The sequence below is a fragment of the Xiphophorus hellerii genome, chromosome 7, assembly GCF_003331165.1.
Source record: "Xiphophorus hellerii strain 12219 chromosome 7, Xiphophorus_hellerii-4.1, whole genome shotgun sequence".
Taxonomy (NCBI): Eukaryota; Metazoa; Chordata; class Actinopteri; order Cyprinodontiformes; family Poeciliidae; genus Xiphophorus; species Xiphophorus hellerii.
Genome location: NC_045678.1, coordinates 23963337 through 23990985, shown reverse-complemented (window position 1 = coordinate 23990985; position 27649 = coordinate 23963337). Strand labels below are relative to the sequence as shown.

Below are 27649 nucleotides of genomic sequence, written 5' to 3'. Positions count from 1 at the left end.
CAACAGTTCAGCAAAGACAGATAATCAAATTTGTTAGCTTAAAGATTGTTGTACTTTAGTTATATTAAAGAGTGATAAGACAATGTGTCAAAAGTAACTTTGTGTACTTTAAACCTTCATTCACAATAGGTTATTTGTCAGATTAAATGTGAATGAGTGATAAATTGACATCTGTATTGGGGCATTATCAAATAACCGCAGTTATTGCACTGGCCTTTGATCGTCTTATCACTGTTTTATACAATAGATCTGGGTCAGTTAGTGCAAAGTGACAAAAAAACGTTTACTATATATTTACAGTACAGAACACTGAAATTATGTGTTCCTTGTTTTTAATTTTGCAGTTTTATACTATGTATTGCATGAGAAAAGGTTTTTGCTAAATTGCTTTGTTCCAAAAAACATTTAACATTAACCTGAACTCACAAATCCTATGGTAAAAACAGCAGTGACAGCAGCATGTTGTGGGAATGAGGTCAAGGAAGTTGATCAGAGTTGCTGGGACAGTAGATGGAGCTCATACAGGGGAAATCATGAAAGTAAAAATGGTTAAAACCTTTTAAACTAAAGTTCAGAGACACGCTCAAAACAATCAGACACAGCTCAACTACTCAACAAAGAATACAACCCATCTCAACGTACATTTGTAAAGCAAAAAAATGAGGGAAAAGGCTCAAGAGTTATAATTTTGGCTCCTGGGTATAAATCAGTTTTTAATTACACACTTGTTGTAAAACCTCCTGCATTCAATATATGTACAGTAACTTAGAACATGCATTTTGATGATGGCTGTTATCCAAGTTAAAAGTAACTTGAAAATATCAATCACCAGCATACTTAATACACAATGCTTTTCATTAAGCTCACGTTTGTTCATGGAAAAAAATTCTTAATGTTTGATGTCCTAATCTACAGTGTCATGTTTTCATTAACATCAGTGGAAAATCTTCAGAAATAATGAAAATGTAAGTCGCTGTGAAGTTACTCTATAGACCGTGTTCCACTTTGTAAAATGACTGAAATAAAATAACTTTTCAATAATCCATTTATTTACGCTGTATAGAGTGAATGTCTGTTGTGTGGTTGCAACCACACGGTGGAGCCAGAATCTAAAAAATGTCATCGGTCCGGTCTTGTCCACCGTGGACAGAGTAAAAAGGCTTTTTACCCGTATGCATTTTGAAACTATTTGCTATCTTTTCCTGTATGATCGGAAGTGTATCTTCAGTTGTTTCCCAAACAATAAACTTTTACTCACCATCTAAAAAAAAAAATAAAAAAAATCCCAGTTTAGGGAGATACATTTATAAGCTGAAAACAAACAAGAACCGAATAAGTTTTATTCCAAATATGAAGAGCTTCCTTAATATCGCCATAAGACCGTGTTTACGTGCTTCTCAGGCGATTTTGAAAATGCGACATTCTCCATTCACGCTTTCCTAAAATTTTGAAGTTAATCGCTTCTATTCACTTAAAGGGTTAAAGAGAGAGGAAAAAAGAGCGATTAACTGTGACATCAAGCCTCTTACTTATGTCTTTAAAAAGGAGAGGGGGAGACTTTCAGAGGTGAATCTTCAGGTACTGAGACTCTGAGCAGATGCGCGCCGACCTTAGAGTCTCCAGGCGCGCAGCGGAGGATTTTGCGCACTGGAATCAAGTAGAGCTGAAGGAACGGTCTGCTTGACTGACCGCAGTCTTGGCACCGGCGGTACGGGACTCATTTGGTAGCATTTCACGGCGCACAGAGACAACTTCTTGCTCAAATCGCTCCGGATTTAAAAAGAAGAAAACTGTTCCGCGGGATTTGAAACTTAGACAACTAAGTCGCTGTTTGAAGACGCCTCATTAGAGGAAATTCCAGCATCCTGAGAGACGGGGACGTTAAAAGAGGATTGTAGAACTCTTTGCTGGATTGAACAGGAAGGATTCCAGCGCGAGGTATCTGTAAATTTGCAGAACAGTAAGGACAAATAAAACCCTCTATTACTGAGGGGTTTTTTTGGGTAAATCTCTCCACTTTCATTGCAGGTGATATCAGCGATGTTTCAGCGGCATGCGCGTCTTCTCCTCTCCAAGTCTTTCAGAGAGGATTTAACCGCCGCTCATCTTGAATAAAACTGACGAGTCGCTGAAGATGAGAGCCCTGCAAACATTATTGTTGTTTTTTCTCCTGCACCAGGTGAGTACTGGGGTGACTGAGTAGTTTATTTCTATTCTGTCTCTTGAAGTTGCACTTTGAAACTTCGTCTGTGAAGCCCTCATTGTGTTGAATTAGAATTTATTGAAACTGCATCGAACAGATTTGGCTAAATAACACATAACAACGGCAGACCACAAACCTCCTATTCAGTTTTACAAATTGTGCTGAATTTTAGTCTTGACTGAAGGCACTTATTACTGAATTGCTCAAGTCTCAGCATTTCAGAAAGAACGTAAAAGAAACTAGAGAAAAACTACACGCTTGAGTCCCATGCTTTATAGATACATACTATCACTTTATTGTAGTCTTTATCACTTGCTTACAAAATATCAGACATTGAAGTAAACTCCCTACACCTCACATAGCCGTTTCTGTAAAAATAACATCTAAATGCTATATATTTGTAATTACTCTTACTTTTTTCCCATTTATTCTGTGAATTATATATATATATATATATATATATATATATATATATATATATATATATAAATTAATGTTATTGAGAACATGTTAAGATAAGTCCTTTTTTTGTGTGTTTTTGCCGAGTTTCCTTATTTTCCATCAAGCTGACTTCATGTCTTTTTTCTGACTTGCAGCCTGACCTAAAACACCTCCTTTATTTCAGTAAGATTTATTTTTGGTCCCAGCTGTGAGTTGGAACCTTTGTGTCGAACTGGTAACATTTGGTAAATATATTTGCTCCAGCATAGAACAAAATAAGCCAGAGTTTTAAAAGGACACATTCAAATAAGAGATTAAAGTAGAAAAGGGGATTTCTTGTAAAGCTTTTGCTACTTCTTCTTTGTAACTCACATAAGGCTTACGTCAGTGCAAGGAAAATTATTTCGGCTTTACTAGAAATTCATTGCGCTAAGCTTTTTTGATATAATCTTCCCTTAGTGTAATTTTATTTTTATTGCATTAATCTCTATAAAGAAAGATTGTGATCTTTGGGGAAATTCAAAGGGTTTTCGCTTCTTTGATGAACATCTGCTGATGTGTCCTTTCTAGATTTTTCCTTCATATATTGTATTATTTTTTTTATCATTGTTGGTTTTATCCTGATTATCCCCTTTCCATGATCGGACTTGAACACGAAATGCCATCGGATTGAAGAACTTCTTCACATCTGTGCTCAATCCTCAAAGAGGGCTTCTTTTAAAGATAGCCTTGAACCGTGCAGCTGCAGCAGCAGCAGAAGGCTGTCTGTTCTGTTGTAATCAGCACTGAGCCTGTTGGGAGCTGCGCCTCCAGAGAGAAATAGGCAGGCCACCTCCCTGGGGAGGCTCTCTTTATATGCCTCGGTGGCTTTCCTCCCAGGACACCCACAAATGTCTGACTGGGGAAATTTTAGACTTTATCAATATTACTTCAACTTTGTAGGCTAAAAAAACCCAGCTGAGATTCACTGAAAACATAAAAGAAACTGAACTTTAAAGATCTTTATGTATAAAGGTAATAGAATAGACAAAACGAAACCTAGCCAAAGCTGTAATAGGATTCAGCAATGCTCAGTTTAAAATACTTAAAATTTTACGTTGCTTTTGGACAACTAGGAATTCATCCATGTCCTCCCACTCACTTTACGTATGCTTCAAGTGGAGAAGAAGTAAGCCCGGTCCCAGCATCTCTGTCAAACCCCAGGGACAAATAAGAGGGTCAAAGGCATCCTGGGAGAATGAGTTCTACCCTGTGACATCTGCTGCACTTATCCCCAGCTCAATGACAACAGGACAATGTAGATGAAGACGAAACTTATTAAAGCCTCTCTGCTGTCTTCCCCTCTGCCTGCCTTGTCGTGACTCTACTCCCACAGAGTTTCTCACAGTGGAATGTGTAGCTTTTAAAACTCAGATTAGGATTAGGTATGAAGAGACATTGACAAAGACTTTACCAGCTTGAGATGTTATAGCCAGGATATGTTGGAACAAAGGCTCAACGAGGCCCATGCTGATGGGATCAGTGACAGTGTTAACCTCCTGTGTCACCTAAAGGATATATATATATATATATATATATATATATATATATATATATATATATATATATATATATATATATATATATATATATATATATATACATGTCTGTGTTTAAAAAGTAAATAAATAAGGTTAGATCAGAGTGAAGAAAGAAGCCTGGATGCATTTTGTTTTCGGAACTGTGACATGCCTGCGGTTCTTCCATCGAACTTTGATGTGCAGTGATTTAAGGGATTACAAGTGATTTCTCAAAGCTTTTGGCAGTAGTTGTGAGCTTTTATTTATTTATCTATCTACGTGTGTTGCATGCAATGGCAGCAGCTCGTGTAGTAATTGGCCCCGGGCGAGCTCCTTTTTTCTGCACCCCTTAACCTTTTAGGGGTTTCATGCTTCTCATGCTTGTCTCAATCGTTGTTACGTTAATGCAAAAAATAAATTAATTAATTAAAAATTAAAACTGCTCTTTTTCTGTTTTCACAGATCAATCAACGTTTTCTTGAATCTAAAATTAGATTTTTAACCCCTTGCAGACTATTGTTGCGACAGTCACCTCAAACTGTAAGGCTGCGTAGTTGCATAAGATTCATGCCTGTTAAGATAATTTCAACACACTGATTATCATGCTGCCATGTGAGAGTTTTACCCAATTATGTGAAAGTTAAACTTAACCAAAACTAAATATCTAAATCTTTTTTATTTTATGCACAATTTTCACATTAATCTAGAATCTGTTTGATTGAAAAATTACATTATTTAGATTCCTATATAATTGTAAATAAATTCAGGCATTAAGAGAAAAACATATTATGTAGTCTAGAATTACGCAAACTGGTATTGTAGATTTCAATGACAAAGTGGACATGTTACAGAAATACATAATAACTAAAGAATATGAATAATAATAAAAAAAGTTAAGTAGCCCTTGAATCAAAAGTCCATTTCAGTGTACGGAGTGTTCATGCTGCCCCCTGACAGAGTGACACCCTGGGTACTGAGCCACGTCAAAAATGCCCCTGGCTGTTTGATGATTTATCTCTCCACCAGGAGATGAAGGAGGGCAGAATTCGAACCGAATGTAGTATTTGCCACTAGTTTATTTAAATAAAAGCAGTTTGTGCTCCTTATTTTCTCTGCAGCGGCAGAGAGAGCGACGGTCCTTTCAAAGTCAGTCGGCTCCAGCAAGGACAACACTTTTATCCGTGTCTTCGTAACAAAACACAAATTCCACACAAATTCCCTCTCTAAGGACCTTTTAACCCTCTTTCCCTTGCCCATGCTCAATTAGGTTTGATTTTATTATTTATTTACTGTATATTTAAAGACAACTTAACACTGGGAAGTGTAATAAAATGTACAGTTGGGGGGATTAGGAGCAGCTCTTTAATCTCACGCTCCTGATAATGCTGCACGGGCTGATTGATTAGTTTTTCAGGAAGCTTATGTCAGAAAAACCTAATCCGTCTTTGGATTGTGCCAGCCTTGTAAGGTTTTCCACGCTGCCACTTTATCATGGTGGCGAATTACAGAGCTGCTGGGCTGTGATAAGGTCCTCGTCTCTTTTACAGACCCCACCGCCCAACCCTTTTGCACACTTGCACTACACACACCCCCCCTTCCTCCCCCTGGACAATAAAAAAAATGTGTTTATATTCTTCACATCCCTGCTCTGCCTGGTCTTCACATCAACCTCTCCCAGGATTTGCCTTGTAAGAAAGAGAGCGGGGAGGGGAAAAATGAGAAGAACTTAAGTCTTCAAAAAGCCACCAGAGAAATTGGGTGGAGAGAGAAAAAATGTGAGAGAAAATGGGCAAGGCAAGGCCAGTGAAAATTTCTGTGGAAGTGATTAAAACATGGATTTGACGGAGTTGAAGAGGGCATGTATGCATGCGCAGCCTTCCAGGAATCATTTCGGAGCTTACATGGTGCTGATGTGTATCTGTGCACATATTGGGGTCACAATCTTTCCAGCCAGAAGGCTTGACTTGATAATCCCTCATAAACAATACCCGTCTGTGGCATTTGCCGGGCCTCGGCCCGCATGTTGCTCATCACCTCTGTGAGGGAAAAGGTTGTCGTTTTTGAGGCTTAAATCCCTCAAATGCAGCCCGCAGCCACAACAGGTTGCGCTTTTACTGTATGGATCCCTGCAAGCTGTTCCTTTCTCCATCCTCATTTACAACCAACGCGGCGATGAATCCTCGCTAAAGGTCTCCGAATGAAGAGACAGAAGCTCTGAATGATTGATCGCTGTGACACAATTGCCCTTTGCGCTGACAAAAACGCTAATCTGGAAACTGGAAGGCCCATTAAAGACTTGAGCCAAACAGTTATTAACACAATGATTATTTTTGCAGTTGCTGCTCTTTTGATGAGAGCTGTTTGGCAATTATTGTGTCATTTATCGTTATCGTTAAAAAAAAAAGAAAACCTATATTTTGATGAATAATTAGTCTTTTTAATCTCTAACTAGGGATGTTTGCAAGCTCTGACTGAATTAAATAGTTCAGGTGAATATTACTGCTTTATAAATATAACATAATATAATATAACTGGTAAGCTTTATTGTTAGAGCAGTGTTTGATTTTATGAGGCTCTGACTAAAAGTTCTGTCATGAATTTTAATTAATTTTTTATCACCGTTACAATAAAAGTCACAAAATATACTGGCAAAAATTTAAAGGTGCGTCGTTGACCCCTATTCGGGATGAACTCAAATGCAGATGATTCTTTGTTTGAGCCATATATGAGCTGGTGTTCCTGGTGCAGGAAACATTATGTTAAATGTGTTGTTGAGATTTGTGGTCTAGGTCCAAAGCTATGAATTTTTATAGCCGTTGTGCAGCCTCAGGCGGGTTAAACCGGGAGCTTCTGCTACCTTATGGCTCCGTCATTACAGCTCTGCAAAATCAAAAACAGGCAGGATGTTCTGATGTGGAACTATTACTCTTTAACAGACTGTTGGCTGTGTTTCTATTTTTTCAGCCGGGCTGCAACAAAATAAAATTTTCATTTTAATAATTTACGTTGTATGCCTTTATCATTTATGTGATGACCAAAACAAAATAGTGCATAATTTGAAAGGGGAAGAAAAGTCAAAGATTTAATTTTTTTTCTTTTCAAATAAAAGTCTGAAAAGTTGGCATCCAGTGCAATTAACTGCATTTAGAAGTTAAGCTGGGGAAAAAAACAACAACATCCGATCTGCAGTTTACTATGCTAGTCAAATGACAGCAACAAATGACAACTTTCTGGTCAATACATTATACAATGCAATGTAGAAAATTAACACCATGAGCATGCCATCACTACCATGAAATTATGGTGGTGGCAGCATCATTCTATGGGGGTGTTTTTCTTCAGCAGACAGTGAAGCTGGTTGGGACAGATTAAATAAATGCATCGCAATTCTAACAGGACAGCAACATAAAGTAAAACCGACAACAGAAGGATTTAGATCAAAGCATATACTTTAGAATGGCCCAGTCAAAGCCCAGACCAAAAACCAAAAGAAAAACATTGGTAAAAATTCACAGATGAGCTCCATCGAGTCTGAACTTGAACAGTTTTGTTAAGAAGAATTTGTCACAATTTCTGTCAGAAGATTTCTAAATCTGGTGGAAACATAAAGGTTTGCAGCTGAGATCCAAGTGAAAGTTCTTCTACAAGGTAAACAGAGCACTTCTCAGATTTGGATTTGTAACAAATATTGCACAATTTCCTTCCACTTCACAATTATGCAATAGTTGGTTTTGGTCTATCACATACATTTCAAGAAAACATATAGATGGATTTTATTATGATCAACATTTTCAGTGGATATGAATCATTTAGCAAGGCTCATAGTGTGTACCTGTTCAGTCAAGGACTGACATAAAAACCGAGTATGATGTATTTAGATTAAGAAAAACAACAACTAAAGTTAAGATAAACACAAGATTAAGAAAACAATAACAGAAAGTAGCAAGATATTATAAAAGGAAAAGTACTAACCTGTTTAGGTCCAGCAAACATGGATCTGGGTTCACATATTTTCTTTCTTTAAGTTATTGTTTTGCCTGAAAGATTAAAAAAAAGTAAAACCAGTTAGTTTTTTTTTTATTGTTGGTGACATTGTATTTCAGTCTGGGTTCCTTTAAATTAAAATATTTGCTTCCTGATCGTCAGCACGATAGAATAGCCTGCCTTGCTATGATTTCTGCATTGGTTTGCTTTAAAACAATTTTGCTCATCAGAAGAAAGTTGTATGAAACTATGAAAGCTTAGGAGATGGTGATTTAGGAGATTAGTTTTCTGAATTTCGTAAAAATTCCTAGAAATTTGATTCCAATCTCTTCCAGAACTTATTTGTTAAATGTTTTAACTTGGCCCCAAATAGTTAGAGGTGTGAAAAAAGTGTGAAAAGTTGGAATCTGGATCAATTTCTTCAAAATCCATTCTTTGATTTATAACTGTTCTCTCACTTATTGTGACTCAAACAAGCAAACGGTTTCTCCTTTTTACTGTCTGACGTGTAGAGTTTTTAATTACCACCCGCTTCGGTCCTGTAGCAGGCAATCACACCACATGTCAGAGCTCAGGAAAATGATTGACCTCTTTAATTAAAAAGTGCATGGCTTCTCTGTAAAAAGGCAAGGTGTGACAGCTTCAGAATAAGTACAATAAATCTCCCCCTCTGATTATTCCCACTTTTGCATTTCCTGCTGCCGCTAAGCTTTTGAGGCCTTTCTTTTGCGGCTTGTCATTTTCAGCCCTAACAAAGCTCTGTCAGCTTCCTAGTGTCTTTGTGTATTTCGTGTGATGTACCTGTCTTCAGAGCGTCTCGGAGAGAAAGGAAGCAGCGTCTTGCCAGCTCCTGTTTCTTCTTCAAAGGGAGCTGTTTTCTGTGAAATCAGACGCGGCGCAGTCAGCTTTGAGAATGGAAACATTTGCTCTGTCAAATTTAGCGGATGTACGTTTGAGCAAATCAAACAAAACAGCCCCCTATTTTTTTTCTTTTTTTCTTTCATTAAAAACTGTTATCATTTTCGGCACAGTATTGAAAAGAGCAAAAATGATAAACGGTAGTTGTCACAGAAACACAAATAAGAAATGCTCAGACGTTTTTTTATGGTCGAAATTTGAAAACCAGTGAAGTAACAAACAATAAAAACACACTTCCTCCTCTCGTATTAACTACAAAGATTTACAAGTGCTTTTACTATTGTTGCAAGGTGTTAAGAGATAATTGCACTGAGTCCTAAATGCTTTGCGGTATTATCCCCTTCAATCCCTGCTATCAGAAATCCAGAGGTGTGCGGCAGGTGTCAGGAGCCTACACACAGAGTTAGTGCTCTGACCATGTAAGGGGATTATGAAAGTGATGATGCACTGAAAGGTAACGGCTGCCTGAAAGTGAAGTGTCGAGGGCTTTGCCGCTGTCGTATGACAAGTGCCGAGATAACGGCGAGTTTCCAGATTACCTGGAGGCTCTCTTCTCAGACGCGCCACTTGCTGACTCCTCCTCTCCTGCCAGGATCTTCGTTAACACTTCCCCAACATCCGACAGCATCGCTACATTTAAATTTCCAACACTGAGCAACGCTGGGTAACATCTCATTTTCACCCGCAGGGCCTTTCGCAGTTAATTCACAAATGGACGTGAAGAAGAATATCTTAAAAGTGTGTTATAATTAAAATGTTAGTCAGTTGTCATTAAGCTGGATTATTTGCATCATCAACATAGGTATGTTTTTATTTATTTTAACAGCATAGTTATGAATGCTTGAAGAAAGTTTTGATTTAAATTTGTTTTGTAGAAATATATTTACAATCCAGATGCAATGACAAATTTGCTGAAATCTTCACAAATATTGCATTGCAAAATCAATAAATATACATTTATTTGATACAATTATGACCACTGCACCATTGTGCAGATTAAAAATAAAACTAAAAGAGACTGGGCACTAAAACATGATAGTGCACACATAAACACATAAAGACTTCACTTAACGAGAGTCAATGCAAACTTCTTATCCACACAGGGTCCGAGCTGCAGTCTGGAAACCTGAGGAATGCATCAAAAGCCTAATTTGCCATAGTGTCATAGTGCCACAGGGTTATTCTGGTATAAGAGGGACACATTAAAGTCCCTCTTATACCAGTATACTATTTTACTGATTTAGAAATGGAGAAAGCCATAAATACACTCTAATTTAATATTGGTTGTGAATATGTGAGAAGCAAATCTGTCTTACTTAGTAAAGCAAGGCAACTTTATTTATACAGCAAATTTCAGCAGCAGGCAATACAAGATGTTTTACACGATTAAGACATAAACAGCACATTGCATTTTCTCAAATGCTTACATCGAAATCATCAGAAATATTGGAATAAAGACTAGAATTATTCAGGGTCCCACATATCATTAATTAAAGGCAACTCTAAGCAAATGGGTCAGTCAATGTTTTCATCATATTTTTTTTAGGTTTCCAGAAATTTATTTATTTTATGGATCATAAAATAAATGCTGCTTCTCCACTTTTGGTTCTGATTTTAGAGATTCAAAGCAAACTAGAACCAGAACACCTGCATGATCTGGAAGTTTGATACAACAACAACAATGGGTCGTCAATATATTTCAGTGCTAAGCCATTCAGTGCTTTATAAGCTAAAACAAGTATTTTGATATATATTTTTTCTGAGATCCAGGGAGGCAGTTTTAAGACTTTGGAACTGGTTTTATGTGCTTCATCATTGGCTGTTCTGATATACTAATAATACAAATTTCTGCAACGCTATGTTTTGTTTTCCTCCAGTTGTACTCTGAAGAATCCTCCAGCTTATCTAGTTATATAAGGGAGTTTCCTTTGGTCATATTGAGAGCGCTTTCCAGCCATTTTGAACAGCATTTTGTGTGACAGCTTCTTTGTTAACCAAACAGGAAGACAAAGGCGATTTAAAACTGCACACCTGCAGAGATTCCACACGTTTCACAATTGGTGTAAAGCTTGATTTGGACCAAAGAAAAGTTTTCCCTAATGTAGCTGTTATTTGATTCTGAAAGTTTGATAAATCCACCTTAGTTCTGAAGATTAAAAGTATTCTTTTTCCTAACTTTGGTTTCAAGTATAGAATAAAACTTAGAACTAGGCCATAAAATCACTTTCCTTAGGCCAAAGGTGTCCAAAGTCAAGCCTCAAGGGTCAGTACCCTGCATTTTTTAGTTCTTTCCCTTGTTCAACACACCTGAATCAAATCATGGTTCATTTGCAGACCTTTATAGAACTTTGACATGCAGAGAAGATACTTGGATCATTTGAATCAGATGTGTTGGAACAGAGAGAGACCGGCCCTCTGGGAATGGAGCTGGACTTTAGAGAGCTGAAAAATACATCTCTTTATTTATTAGATTACCAATTTAATTTCCAGGCTTGAAAATGTTACCCTTTTAAAAATTATTGCATAGGCTATTTAATCAGTTAATTAGGATTGTTTATCTTTGTTTGGTGCAAGAGAATGTTTCACTTTCTTAAATAAACATTAATGAGGATTGATTGTTTAATTAAAAATAGATGTAATTTCTGATTCTATTAGTGATTAGCTCTCATCGATCTTTCAAGTTCAAGTGCTGAATAATCTTTGCATTTGTTCTTCATAGACTCTTATCCTGATACAAAAACAGAAGTTTCCTAATTCTTCTTTAGGTATATCATGAAAATCCCTCAGTCAAAAGTTAAAGAATTCGTTCTTTAGATTGATTTTTAAGGATTCAATAATACTGGCTGGTTTATAACAATAATAGAATTTGACACAAGTTAATATCTTTACAACACCATTATGCTAGTGAAGGTTACTGTCTTTTCCTTCTTGTTTAGAATATTTTAATATTTTGACTACAACTTAACATCTGTACAACACAATGACAGAATTTCATTACAGTTTTGAAATTGTGTTTGTATTTGCCAGCAGTTTAGAAACTCATTTTCTGCAACATCAATAAACTCATATCAGCTGTGTTTTCTCACCCTTTCTGTTTTCCGAGAGCCGGTTCACACACACACACACACCCCCACACACACCCCTACGCACACCTTCACTGCAGCGCCCTCTCCCTGTCTCTTCTCACTCGCTCACTCATTTGGAGCTGTTTTATTTATGTCACCTGTCTCTTTCACTCTAGCTAAACATCAGTTTGTTACGGTGTTGGGGATATGATGAAAGTACTGACAACAGAAGCAGTTTTAGTTGTTCAAGTTTCCTTTAACAATTTTTCTATTATTACTATTAGAATTAGAATTTAGACATTATGTGAATTTACTAGCACAACTGAACAAATTTGATCTTAAGTCTTGGCATCTTGGAAGTGTGTTTTAGCTCCTTTATTTTCAAATATACATTTAATCTGACCAAAGCAGTCTCAAAACACATATTCTAATTTACTGAATATAACTGCATTTATGCTGCAGTATCAGATGCATTGTAAAGATGATGCTTGAGCATTATTTACTGAGTAATGAGTATCTTTGTTTACTGCTGAAGCCCAAGATGCATACAAATTAGTGCAACAGGGTGACAAAGGAGCAAAAAACACCTGCTGTACTGTTAGCTCTTTATTATTGGACAGTGGAGAGAATTTCCACAAGTCTATGCATGCAGCGTATTCATTGCAAGGGGAGAAACTGTGAGCAATTTGTTGAGTTTAGTGCATCACTTCTTGAAGGGAGTGGCTCTCTAATGATACAGAATGTTTCAGTATGAAGTCAACACCCATTGGAGCAGTCAAGTTTGTCAATGTCCAAATGAGATGAGGCTTGGCATCATTTGAGTCAGACTGCTCTGACGCAGAAGAAAAATACTGAATTCTGTGATTGAGCTAGAGCAGAGCTGCACTGACACTGTAAACATGACTAATGACTCACATTGTAAGATTTATGGTAGCCAGAGGAGGGTTAAGTTACATGCCATAATTTATGCTAATCACAGAACAGCCTTGAGTGACAACAGGAGGGCACAAAAAAAGTCCTCTACAGAAAATGCTGCTTGAATACACTTTTTGACACCAGAATAACTCAGCTGAAGAATACATACTTTTTAAATTTAAAACTTAAGAACTAAATAAGCATACAAAAGTTCTCAATGAAGAATGTGAACCTGACAACCTTTTCAGAAGAGAGTGAGATCAATAACTCTGGAAGATATAGAAACAGAATTTTGCTCAGGCCTGCTTGCTCATGTTGATGGTTGACTCAATTTTTAAAGGGCAGATATTTTTTAAAACCTTTCCTTTCAGTTGTGTTCAGACTTGCAGCTCTCAACACTTATATTTGAGAAATATGCAAAAAAAAAAAAATCACACGGCAGGAGGGAACAATGCTGAAAGTGTAACGTGGTTGACGACTTTATGTACAGAAAATTAGACTAGAGGACCGATGCATAACACAATGGTCTCCAAAGAAAACCTGAGTGGTTTCAAAGTCTTCATATTCAATGTGTGCACTTGAACAAATGATTTGATGGGCATCTTACCCAGAGAGTTTATGGTACTTTGTGGAAGTAAAAGTGGGAAACAAACAAAAACAATAACTATGGCCTACTGTTACATTTTTTAGGATATGATAATGTTGGTATGGTCGTGTGTTTCTGTATTAGTGGCTTCGAAGCTCTTTTTGTGCCCTAAAGTAACATGAAAAACAATGGAAAGACCTATTGCAGTTTACTTCTGCTTCATAGTCCTGAGATTTTTTTTTTGTTTTATTGTGGCTCTAAAATGCAATAATGTTTACACTTTTAAACACCATCTGTAAAACAGTTTAAGATAGGTGACATGTCAAAATAATAAATTTTAAAGAACATTGTTGACTCTTACTTTCTGAAAAATAAACTACAATAATAAAGCCTCCAGTCTCTAGTTTTATATTTTATGCATTGTCTTTTCCAGGATGTACTGGTGAAAACCAACGTTTAAGCCTTAGTGAAGAAAAAATAAGGAATTACTATAAAGTTAGCATTAGGTGCAAAATTCATTTAAATGTTGATTAAGGCTGAGAATGAGGTGCAAAAATGGAAAGGTGAGGTATGATCTGCTGTGTTTGAGGTGTTAGGAGAGGTGGTACTCGTTACAAAAATGAGTCTTCAAGAGATTCTTGAAGGTGGAGTGAGGCGTACTTGCTCAGAAAAGAATATGTAGCATCACTGAGAACCACCAATAAAGCCAGTCTGGACTGCCTGGTGACACAGGGTCACTTTATACACTTTGGTTGGAAAGGAGCAAATAACTGAATACAAAAAGTAGTGTGTACTAACATGGCACTATTTGAATTATAGGTACCTATTAGAAGTGGATGTTGTGCCTTTTAAGGGCTTTGTACTTTTAGTTTTGGGCTATTGCTCAAACCCCAGATGAGCTTCTAAGTTCTGGATGATCTTATTAGTTTTTCATTTTCAGAGGAATTAAAAAACAACCTTCTGTGTCTAAATTTACTTAGACACAAAATCTTCACAATCAAGCAAAACCATATGTGCAGTTATTTTTTAAAGTCAACATACACGTCTTTTATATATAATTTATTTTTAATCACATCACTGTGTTTTGTATTAAATTATACCCCTCTCATCTACCGTTACAACATGTTACATGGTAGTTGTCATAGAGCTGGCTTAATAAGGCCCTAAGCAGAATGTATTATATTTTATATGTATAATATATTTTTAAATTGTCCATTCTTTGTCTCTTTTGTATGCTGCATTTAACACAACTATTTTACAGTTACAAATTAATGACTTAAACTGACTGTATGACAAAATATGTTCGGAGAGCAGTAGTGTGAAGACCTGATGAACCAGCTCCCAACTGAAGGATTGTAAAGGTCTCTGTTGGTAGCCCAGTCTGCTTGACTAGAACTGTAAAGTCATTAAAATCTTGGCAGCATAAACATGGACTGTAAATTATGCTCCTGTTCTGACCAGCATTGATAGTCTGATCTGTGCAAACTTGTCAGTGCAGGACTCCAAATAAATATCACCGCAATGGTTTATTTTACATTAATGTGTCCTACAGTATAACAGACACCATTTATAACACTTATCTCATGCTCAACGTACATTTGAAATTAGTATACCAATTACTTAAAGGTCGTGGGGAGGTGACATACTGATATACACCCAAACACGACTGCAGTTAAATACTTTCTCATTATTATGGTTAAACATGCAGAGGGAATGTTATGAGATTGATTTATTGATTTAACATATAATAAAAGCATGTTCCTACTTAATAAACTTTATGGAAAGAAAGTTTTGTCTTATACTTCAAATATTTAGGTTATAAAGTATATTTGCCTTTTAAATACCAAGTCTTAATGTAATTTATAAACTATTAAGGTTTTACTAATATGTACATAATAGTTCTAAAACTGTCCTAATTGATTTCATGTTTCTTTTGGGTCAGCAGGGATCCTAAACAGCCATAAAATCTGGCAGGACCTAACGCCAACACTGATATTAGACACAGATCAGACGTAAACAAATCAAGTCTGATTTAACGTTACCTGATTACATAAAGTGCAATTTATATTAAATTATGTCAATATTGATTTCAAATTGATCACATATTAGTGTGAATTAGGATTTGTAGGTTGAGTGCAGACACTAAGCTGTCTCATTCTCACAGAGGTCAGGTGGTAATGGCCTGAAGGATCATACTGGAGGGCAACAGATATGGTGCATGCTCACGCACACACTGACGGTAGCCTTCTGTGATTGATAAGGCGCCCCCCGGTGTGGATTTGCTGTTGCGATCCACCACAGTGCTGAAGCACCTGCCATGTATTTCCCCGGCCGGCCTCTGATTAAAAGTGATGGCTCTGGAGCGTGAGGCTGTTCCAGCGATCAGAGCACCAATCTATTCTTCGGCAGGGCGGAGGCTCTTTGCTCAGTGCTCCCAAAGCCCCTCAGGGGCCTCCTCTCCTGGAACCAGCTCTGGATGTGAATCATTACAAATTATATGCCCCGTAACATCAGGAAGAAGATGGCATGGGAAGGTCTGTGGGCAGGTGGGAGATTGTGGTGGTTTTAATGTCAGCTGAGCCGTTTGTCATGTTGGATGCTTGAAAGCAAGATGCTGCAGTCAATCTGTGACCTAATGCTAACAGCACCATCCTGAGCAGCTGACAGGTGTTGTGTTTCGGTGGTGCTGGAAAGGTATTACCACAGGCAATGGTGAAGGTGGTGCAGTTTTACTGAAGTGTCCAGATTTTTACAACGCAGAAACACATCAAGTTAATGAAGCTTTGGACACAGAAAATTAGCAGAGAAATGAATTGCACCACCTAAGAGAGGTCAATTTGCACAGATCAATCCATGAAGAACAGCGAGGTGCATGATTGGGACTACTGTGCTTGCACTGATGAGCAGGTTAATTGCCCATTTTGTTTATTGTGAGAAATTCCTGAAACCAATTTCCCCTAGACACATATCCCTGCCTTATGTGCGGGGGGAAAAAATCCAGTATGAAAAATTCAAACTGATTATTTTTGTTACAGAGGCAGCATCTTAATTAAACAAAAACAGTTTCTTGCAAACCAATCACAGGCCAAACTGATAACTGGGCCACACATTTTTGTGGCTGCCATCATAAGCAGCACCACCACTTCTCCCATGGCCCTAGGCCTACACCCATCACAGCTGAGCGCAATGTAGCCAGCTTCTTGTTGCAAATACACTTTAATGGCATCTTTTCACATGATGCAGAGGCCAGATGTCACTGGCCTCTTAATAACTTTCTAGAGGCTAGTTCTGGTCGCTGTGGCAATTACCTTTATGTCAGGGCTCTAAAAGATATGTCTACCCACGGGACAAACAGGCAGCCAGCTCCTTAATGCTTATTACAGACAAACGTCAAAGCTGATTCATCCCGACTCACTGTGCGAATCTTTGGTGCTCAGGCAACTGTGTGAATTTTAGTGCTTATGTCTCTAAATCAAACGTGAAGAGAACAGCTTTCAAATTTAACAAAACAAATCAAAAGCGAACAGAAAACAGCTTTCAAATTTAACAAAACAAACACACTATGCTTTCTGTATTTGCTTTTTTATTCAGTAAGAAATGCCTGTCTAACACAGAAAATGCAGCATATTTTTTTAAAAGTGATATGCACCCTGTAAGCATTTAATATGATACACATTTCATAGAATTATGTTAGGATTTATGCAGCGTTATCTATTTTTGTTTAATGCAAACAGTGAGAGCACTTTAAAACACTCTGTATAAGCACTATCTTGAAAATAATCTAAAAACAAAGCTACACTAACAAAGTCTTGTTCAGCTGAGAATGCACTTCTGACCAACATGAAATAATTTAAAACAGACCTACTACAATAAGTGCTTGTGAAGATGAAAGCCTGTAGATGCAACTGGAATTGAACAATAAACATGTATTTTTCTTCATCTAATACAACAAGAGAGTCCTTGGCTTTGAAAGTCCTCTCTGAATGTTGTTAAGGAAGATTCTTTCACCTTTCAGATATGCATGTGTACAAATGGTTCACATTTTTTTCTGTTTCTGTTCTTGTTTCCTCTCTGAATGCCATTTCTTTAACTTTCTCTGAAAGTTAAAGAAATGGCATATGATTGCAACTAACTTATGAAATATACCAAGCCTATCTCAAGCATTTTCTTATTAAAATGTCACACTGTTTATAAAATAAAATGTGTAAATACTGAGAAATCTATAGTCCTTAATATTGACTGAGATGTTAAAATAAACCCTTTTCTTAGTGACTATTCGGAAGCTGTGAATCAGATACCAGCTTCAGTCTCATTAACTTATCAAAGCATATGAGAATCTTTTCTTATACTACTTCTATAGTTCAGACCACTGAGGGATGCCCACTTCCCACTGACTGTGCAAATTAGCTATAGAAAACAAATTTGGTTCGTAACACCGAGATAACTGTTTTTTACTCTCCCATCCCCTTTTTACATTCAGGAAGTTTTGTTGTTAAAACAAACTGGATGCACAATTATTTAAAGACCTAACAGTGCCTATAAAACCAAGGTAACTGAGTTTCTTTATTTATTCTTCTTTTTTAAGTTGTTCAGAGTTTCTAGAAATGCTTAATTAACAGACCCTGACCTACTCTGTCCCGGTGGTATAAATATAACGTGACACAGAGGCCCATTTCTCATAGCCACGGGCCATGAGGCTGTACAAGGGCTCATGTTTTTGCTGCACACCACACTCACTCAGTGGGGAGACTAAGATTGAGATGAAACAATTTCCTAAGCTCACAGTTAGAAAACTGCTCCAAACCAAGTCTCCGAAGCAACCACTATTTTCATGCCAAATGTTTGCATGGGAGGGATACAAGAAGGCATTTTCTGTCCTAATATCATAAACTTAAACATATGTTTGCTAAACCTAGCTGAGACTTTAATTGGGACGTTGGTCCAATACAACTTAGACCTGGCTGATCAGAAATAAGTAGGTGAATAGGCCTGACAATTTATTATAATTCACACATAGCATTAAAATCCATCCAAATGATTGGATTGCAGTTACTCACTGCACATACTGTACAAAGTCACATCACAAAGTGGGCTGTCAGCTCAGCAATCAGTGAGTCCACTGATGTTTTTGTAGCATCATAAACAGTCAGTCATTACTTTATTAGTTAGACATCAGCATTGCTGACATTTTTTTTTCTAAATACCTCAAAAACAACAAGTAAACCGCAACAAAGGGTGAAATTAACTTACACACACTTAGTAGTCCTTACACAGAGTAATTACATACATTTTTTATATTTTTATATTTCACTGGTTTCCGAATAACAACTTAAAAATTCAGAAAAATAAAATGGGGCATGGCTTTAAAAGCAATCAATATAATTTTAAACCCAATTTTAAATGGACAGGACGCCAATGGAAACAGGATCAAACAAATATTCTCACGTCTGGAGGTGTTGGTTAAAAGACTGGCAGTTGCGTTGTGGACTCATTGAAGTCGTACCAGGGAAGACTGAGGGACACCAAGATAAAGTCCATTACAGTAATCAAGTCTAGAGCTAATAAATGTGTGAATGGCCAAGTCGATTTAAAAAAGATTTAAGTTTGGTCAGTAGATGCAGATAGGAACATTTAAACACAGAGTCGATTTGTTTATTAAAGTTACTTGATTTTGCCATAAAATGGCATTATGTGACCAGAGAATACAGGACAATTAAACAGGTATAAATATCATCTTAAAGCTCTTGATTTTTCTACATTTTATTTTAAGTGTTGTACACTTTTGACAGGGATTGCCAACAAAACCGGAGGGTGCAGTAGTTGAGTGTGTCTGATGAATCTGTTGTTTTTTTAACAGAGAATCAACGTGCGTGCCACCTGATGCTAAATTTTAACTTGAAATGCTTGCTAAGGATTCATGATGTGTTTGTGGCTCTGGTATCACATTGAATGATGCGGTGCAAAAGAGAAAACCTTTGCCGGTGTGCATGTTTCCTTGTGTTTCTGTTAGACGTACAGGGAAAGAAAGAAACCAAACCACAGAGACAGATATCCACCACCTCTTTGCCTCGTACTGCTGAAATGAAGTCTGCAGTTATTATCATAATAATGTCTTGTTTCAAGTCGCCCTGAAATGCCTCTAGCACGCCTGCACCGATTAAGAAATCTTAATTAAGCTTTTGTAGATTCTCCTTCATCAGACCTTGCCTCGTTTTTTTTTTTTTTTACAAACACTCATATTCTTCTCGTCAGACACTCTCACCTAAATGAATAAGGTGTTAGCAGAGAAAGTGAGAGAGGAAGAGAAAGCAAAGCCTGTGTTTTCGGCACACGCTTTCAAGTTTCCCGTGCTTCATCTCTCCCGAGGCATTTAAGTATTAGATATTCCTGCGCTGATCCGCTTGTTGTCACAGCAATTTCCCCAGTTGCTCATCATACTTAAAACTCCTCTCTCATTTCCATTATAATTATCCAAGACAAAGCTCACCTGAGATTCACAACGAAAGACAATTTAGTTTCACCTCTGGAGCAGCGCAGCATGACTCTTACTACGTAATGGATAAAACAGTTTGAGGTTGTTGGCGAAAACGAGAGTCACCTCTCCGTTTGTTTTCAGGGGTGAGGAAACGTTCCTGTTGGGAGTACACAGATTTTACGTCCAGGCGTGAGTGTGATTTTGGTGTCGTTAGAGTCCAATCAAATTAACAGCAGAGCTCACTTGAGGTATTACTGAAAGAGGAGCATCCGCTGGGAATATTGCCACTGGTGGCTGGTCGATTAAATGGCTGTGGCTGTCGTGAACTACACAGAGGAACATTATTACAGAGTTGCCTCATTCATCCGTGTTTACAGGGAGCAACTGTCTTAATTAAGCATTGTGCAGGCTGATGGATTGGCCAGTCTCACTGTCTGTAGCAGACATATTGATTTCACATTCCATACCCAAATAGCCAAGTCGTTTTCCTCCCCTTTAGGCGTTAAGGTGCCACCGCAGTGTGGGACATTAGGAGCATTTAAAAGAAGCTGTAATTATAAAACATGCAGCCCTATTACGTGTCAGATGGAGAGGTTTGTAATGTGACTGCGACAAAACAAATTGAACCAGACGACCTACTTTGTTAGCTTTGTACACATGTGTTTCAGTTAGGCTTACAGCAAAATTATAATTAGTCTGGGAGTAGTGCACAGCGTCTTCAGCGAAGATTCAAACAGCCGCTGCCGTGTGCTCTCAACATCTGCTTCTCTCAGTGATCCCTGTAACAGGGCCTGGGGAGAGAGAGCACTACTAATTACTAATAAAACTAGCTAAGCCTATTGCTGTGAATTACTGCAGCTTTATCTGAAGTGGACCAGAAATCACTCCCGAAGCAAAAACAGGGTTGGAGAGATGCGAGGAGGGATCGCAGTTCATTGCAGAGTCTGGATTAGTACAATGCTTGGTGTATGTTGTGATGCCGCTACAAAGGAGTGTTTTAGTGTTGGACATTAGTGCGAGATTCAAAATTCTGGCTGACTTGAATCATCTTGACTCAAAGGCTCAGGATATAAAGCATATTTATACAGACATAATACTCTTTTTTTTTTTGAGAAAATTCAACATATGAGTGAATTCCGGTCCCCTGAAGCAAAAGGCAAATTATAAAATAAATTAAAATGAATGATTCCTACAATTATAATATATATATAATATATAATTGGACTCCCTACAATGGCTTGTGTTTTTGCTATCTGTACAAGTTTTTAATATCAAATTTAAAAATACCTAAAATTCAAGATATGTAAACAACATAAAGTGTACAAAAGACATTGCATTTTGGGGGGAAATGTGATAAAATGCACTTTTTAGTGAGGAAAATGTCCTGCATCTCATATGTATTCTCACAATTGAAACATTCAAAGGAGCTGAAAACATGTCTCCTCATCTGAACTGCTTCATCTCAGAAGCACACCACAAGATGCAACAAGAAATGTCCAAAAATCATCTCAGGACCTACAGCAGTATCTTGAAACTGTTCGTATGAAAGTACATTCCTATACAATCAAAAAAAGATTTTATATCTTTAACTTTTAGGCAAGGTGTGCAAGAGAAAATCTTTGCACCCAAGACAAACATTAAGGTCAGACTAAAGTTTGCCAGAAAAAAAGTAGACAAAGACCAAGACTTCTAGAATAATGTTCTTTTTACAAATGAGTTGAAAACTGACTTGTATGGATACCAGAAGAGACCCTCAGGGTACCAGAGTGTCAGGGAAAAAATTAAGCTGAAGCAGAACTTGACCCTTCAACATGAGAATGACCAAAATCATATTGTTAAATCCACAACAGATTGGCTTAAATAAAAAAAAAGCAAAGCCCTTAAATAGCCAAAGCAAAGCTTAGACCTTGATCTCATTGAAAAGTTGAACAAAGTGACAATTCTGGCAACCCTTCATCAGACTGGTAAATGGCTATAAATAGTGACATATTGCTGAGGTTTAACCTACAATCACGGCTCTTCTGCTTAAAATAATGAGTTTAGGTTAAAGATATAAGCTGTAATCCCCTCAAAGAAAGTCAGGGGTCCCCATGCAGTACTAAGATCTGTATCTACTATAGAATGCAATGAAAACATTTGTTTCAGCACATTAAAACTGCAACATTTAATGAGAAACTGATTCTGGATTATTTGGGCAGATTGTTGATTATTGCTTCATCTAAATCTGTAACAAATTGTTGTAAAGTTATGCTTAGAAGTGGTTTTTAAAATTGTTAAAAAATTGTTAAAATTGTTTTTTTCTCTCTACCTCTCCTTTGTGTTCTGTAAAGGTCGCATGCAGGAAAGTGCATGGAGGCGCCACAGAACTCATCGAGTGGAGGGACAGTGATAGCGAACAGAAGATTTCTCCCACGGGGGTGAGACCGCGGATTCTCAACCCCCTGCGTTTGTTTGCCAAGGGCTCCCCTGAGCTCAAGAGCAACATGAGGGAAATGACATATTTACAGAACATGGAGGACTTTTGGGACTGGTTATCTAACCAGACAGATGTTCAGGGCGCACAGGCCAGAACTAAACGCAGACCCATCGTGAAGACTGGCAAGTTCAAAAAGATGTTTGGGTGGGGGGACTTCCACTCAAACATCAAGACAGTCAAGCTCAACCTACTGATCACAGGAAAGATCGTGGACCACGGGAATGGCACGTTTAGCGTTTACTTCCGGCACAACTCCACCGGAATGGGGAACGTCTCTGTGAGCCTGGTGCCGCCTTCCAAAGTTGTGGAGTTCGAGATCGCCCAGCAGTCAACACTGGAGACCAAAGACACCAAGTCCTTCAACTGTCGCATTGAATACGAGAAGACGGACCGCAACAAGAAGACCGCCCTGTGCAGCTTTGACCCGTCCAAGGTGTGCTATCAGGAGCACACACAGAGCCACGTGTCATGGCTGTGCTCAAAACCCTTCAAAGTCATATGCATCTACATTGCCTTTTATAGTGTGGACTATAAACTGGTGCAGAAGGTATGCCCTGACTACAACTACCACAGCGACACACCTTACTCCTCCACAGGATGACCTAGCTCTTAGCGTGCAACAGCCTTTGGTCTCTGTCCACAAAATAACCCTGAACACCTGAGTCTGCTGACAGAAAGTCAACTCGATCAGGGCAAACACACTTCAAATATTTGGAAAAAACCTCTGTAAATATAGCAGTTGTATCCAGAAAAAAAAAACAGTTTGGTCTTTTGAGACTTGGTTTTAGGGGTTTGACAAAGTAAGAGGCAGTGCTAGCTCCCAACCCTGCGTAAATCCTCATCACAACAGCACATGTTCGCTGATGTAATTAGTGTGTTGTCCAGATGTTTTCTTCAAGGCTAGACCATGGGCAAAATGTTGCACCAATTAAAAGTGCAAACCTGGGATCTGGCAGTGCTGGAGCCAAAAAATTGTGTCAGCTAATTGAGATAGTCATCATTTAACATATGACAAGATTTTGATCCATCTTAAAAAATTATCTAAAAAAACTGTCATTTAAAAAGGCATACAATAATGAAATGTTCATGTAAGGATACTGTATTACAAAAACAGAGAATGAATAAAAAGTTTGACTTTGAACTAGAGCGGATATCTATTTATGCATTTGGAAAAGTCAAAAAGGTTAGTCTTTTACTTCAAAATTATTCAATAAGTGTCTCGAAGATTTGAATAATTATTAATATTTAGGAACATCTTTTGTTAAATTTTTTATATATGTATTAATATGATCAAAATTACTAATTCAACTTATTTCAGTGTACACATGACAAAATACACAGATCAATTGGAAGTTTATAATGCATATAATGCCCTGCAAACATTCTCATACTGCTTGAAGTTTTCCACATTCAGCTGCCTTGGATCAATTCCTTCTTGAACCTTCTTTCAATGCAGTAGCAGCTGCAGGTCTTTTGGAGTGTCTACTAGCTTTGCAAATCTAGAATTCTTTTTTTCTGTGCTTAGAGCATTTCTGGACCTTGACTGAGGATTTCTAACACATGAATATGTTGTGATCCACATCATTTGACTCTAGATCTGATTATATGTTTATGGCACTTGTCCTACTAGAAGGTGAACCTCCACCCCAGCCTCAGGTTTTCTTCAGCATTGCCCAATATTCATTTCCATCCATCTTCCCATCAACTCTGAGCAGCTTCCCCACAGCATGATGTCGCCACCACCTTGTTTAATAGTGTAATTTAGGTTTATGTCAAGAAGACATTTTGCATGTAGATCACAGTATATTTTTTGTTGTATAACCCTAAAGCTTCTGTCAAACTGCACATGGAACCCCTTAAGATTTTATTTCAAAAATGTCTTTCTTCTAATTGCTCCTCCATAAAGGCCAAATTTGTGAACTATACAGCTAATAATAATAATAATAATAAATCCTTTTCCTCTATGTGGTTAACCTTAAAGGGTGATGAGTGGGCTTTTGCTCGACAGGTCGCCAATCCATCATACAAACACACAGAGACAAACAAGTCAAACAACCCCGCATGCACACATTCACTTATGACGGTAATTTAGAGCAAACAAATAACCTTATATGCAGTTTTAGACTGCAGGAGGAACCCAGAGTATCCATGCAAAACCCACACACAGAGCAATCAAGTGCTGCGCCAGTGTTCACCCTAAGTAATACTAATAGTTATAATGCTTTTAACATATTCTCGCTCCTGAGCTGTGTATCTCTGAAATCAGTTGCTATGTTACCACTGGTCTGTCCTACTGTTTTTGTAACATCTGAAGCAAATTGATTGCACTGGATTTCTTTAGGGGTATCAGAGTAAAGGAGACCAAATATAGATGCAGACAGTACTTTTGAGAATTCTTTTTAAAAACAAAATACAGTTTCTTTCCTATGTTAGTTATGCACTACTTTTTTAAAGATTCTACTTCACTTAAAATCTCTATAAAATACACAAATATTTGTCTTTACAATGTGAGAAAATGTGGAAAACTCCAAGGGGTATAAATACTTTTGCCAGGCGCTATTATGTATTTCAGTTCTCCTGTGTTGATTGCTGCAATTATCCCAAGGCATGTGTGTGCTAAACTGGTCTGAAATCCAACATCTGTGTTTGCAGGATGCACTTTGAGGCAGCAGCCTGCCGAGCGAGCCATGCAGTGGATTAATGTGTCAGGAGAGGAGGGGAGGGGGATGCAATAATTGCAGGACAGGTGGATTTAGTGAGTCTGGCAGACAATTATCAGCACTTTGTCATGGTCCTGCTACCAGCCCTGACATTACCTGTCTTTAATAGGCTTTAATTAGCCTGGGAATTTCTATTCACCAAGAGGAGAGAGACTGAAAAAGGAAAGATAATGGGCAGAAGTTGGAAAAAAAAAACTTGTCTGTGATTTCAAGAAGTGGGAATATATTTGAAAAAAGAAAAATCTGGCTTTTTCCCAAATGTACAGCAAGCTTAAGCTGGCAGACTTAAAGTGGAAAAGAAGCAGTTTAGCAGTACACGGTGTAATGTGCTTTGACATTGCAATCACCCAGACAGTTTTAAAAGGTTTCGTTGAAAAGCACCATCACACGGAAAGCTGTAGATTGCATTGCTTGCACACATCCCGGGTTTTAGGTTAGGGCATGTGCCACAGATGACACTGCAATTATTTCAGTCGATGCTACTTCATGGTCCCATCATCTGTAAATGATCCTGTCACCTTGTTGGTCAGGTGAGGTGTATGATAAATCAGAGTCAATCTACAGTGAAATGATATTTTTAGTTTTACTCCTCGTGTCAATGCTGTGTACTACTTGTAACTACAACCAGACGTGTTTAATTATGGCTTCAAAGTAAATTATGTCAGTTTATTTCAGTTTTTCCTTAAGGATATTTCACAACGTGTACCCCTCCTCATTTCTGGTGTTTTATCATGATTATCATGTACATAAATGTTTAAATTATTGCCAACTGTTACATATCGCTTTATTTCCCCATTTCTGTGTTTTACATTGGTCCTGTTTTGATTACCTGCTTGGGTAAACTTGCTTAAAAATCTCTCCTGTAAAATAGGAAAAAAAATGTCAGTGTGTGGCGTGATTGCACATGTTCATTTTCACAGGAAGTTCATTTTGTTAACATTTAATGGTTGAAGATCACTTTAAATCTTTATGGCATTAAACCTTATAAGAAATTGGCTCCCCAGCATCTTGTCACACTGAGTCTGCCCCGGTCTATTGGTGCTCAGAGTTGTCTCGTTTCATTCCTGAAAGGTCTTCTCAACAGGATAAACACACCATTTTTAAGAGGTACATTTCGGTGTAGCTTTTTAATGGGCAATAAATCTGTGTCCACAGGCGTGGATGATACCAAAGGTACACCTCAGGGAGCACATCCATTTTGCTGTGGCCATCAGGGACAGGGGTCTTTTCATTCGCTTCCATTACTCTTATCTGATCAGGATGAGGCACCTACTCCTTCAGCATCAAGTCACACTAGGTTCCCCCGCTGCACTCATCCAAATCCCTTAAAACCATGCTGATATGTATTTCTGTTTTCATGCTTCACCTCTCTTAGTATTGGCGTTTAGACTGCACACTTATGAGACCATAAAATTAGTTTACATAATTTATAGCTTCATTTAAATACCAGTAACACGTGGAGGTGTAATGACATCGATTGCTAAGTTTGTTCTAAACCACAAAAAGTAACTGAACATTTGCCCAACTTCACCATGCCATTGCCAGAGATAAAATAGATTGATTTTTAGTGCCTAAAGCTTTAGTGAGAAGGGAGATGTAGTTTGGATCAAACAATGCATAAAAAAATCATAAAAAAAGAAGCATGACATTGTTATTTAAAGTTGGGATTTGTATGTTGTTTGTCAAGCCTCAGGAGTTTTTTGTTTGTTTGTTTTTCTTCCAGGAGGCTAAATGAACTGGGTTCACAGCACAACGTAGTTCATACATTTAGCAAGGTAAATAAAGCAACTGAGACATTGCATCATGTACTGCTACACATAGTTAAAGCAGGTAAACCCACATCAGTGAAATGTAGGAATGGAACATCTAGCAAAAAGTTTACAGAAATAATAGCAATAATGTAGTTTGAGGGAGAGGGATGCAGTTGTTCATTCACTGAGAGGTGGGTAGCTCTGTTGCTCTTTGAGAACCATTTCACTTAGAAAACCCCCGTTCTAAACCAAAGAAAAAAAAATGATTTCAGATGAAAGTCATGATTCAGAAATTAGGTTTTGTTAAAAGATCATAAGATATAATATCTTACCTGTAGTAGATAACTCTCCTGGTGTCTTCTTAGTGTAGTAAAAATCCAGATTTATTGGTCCTGGATGCTAATGATAACAGCAAAATCTGAGAGGGTCCAAAACAAAGAACTGGTCTATCATCTTTAAACAACAGTAGTCTCAGAAATATCCTACTGAATGCTGTTGTATGAATATTAATTCTTCTGCACTTTTACACTGGACAAACATTTACAGCAGTGGTGAT

General features: G+C 37.6%; 1 protein-coding gene across 1 annotated transcript; it reads left to right on the top strand.

Annotated features, from left to right (window-relative positions):
• The first annotated feature begins 1541 nt into the window (after positions 1-1541).
• nxph2a (neurexophilin 2a) lies at positions 1542-26345 on the top strand. The gene is made up of 3 exons (XM_032567459.1): positions 1542-1938; positions 2029-2179; positions 22477-26345. The coding sequence occupies exons 2-3, from the start codon at positions 2135-2137 to the stop codon at positions 23221-23223; spliced, it is 792 nt and encodes a 263-aa protein (XP_032423350.1). The 5' UTR covers positions 1542-1938; positions 2029-2134; the 3' UTR covers positions 23224-26345.
• Positions 26346-27649: the final 1304 nt, after the last annotated feature.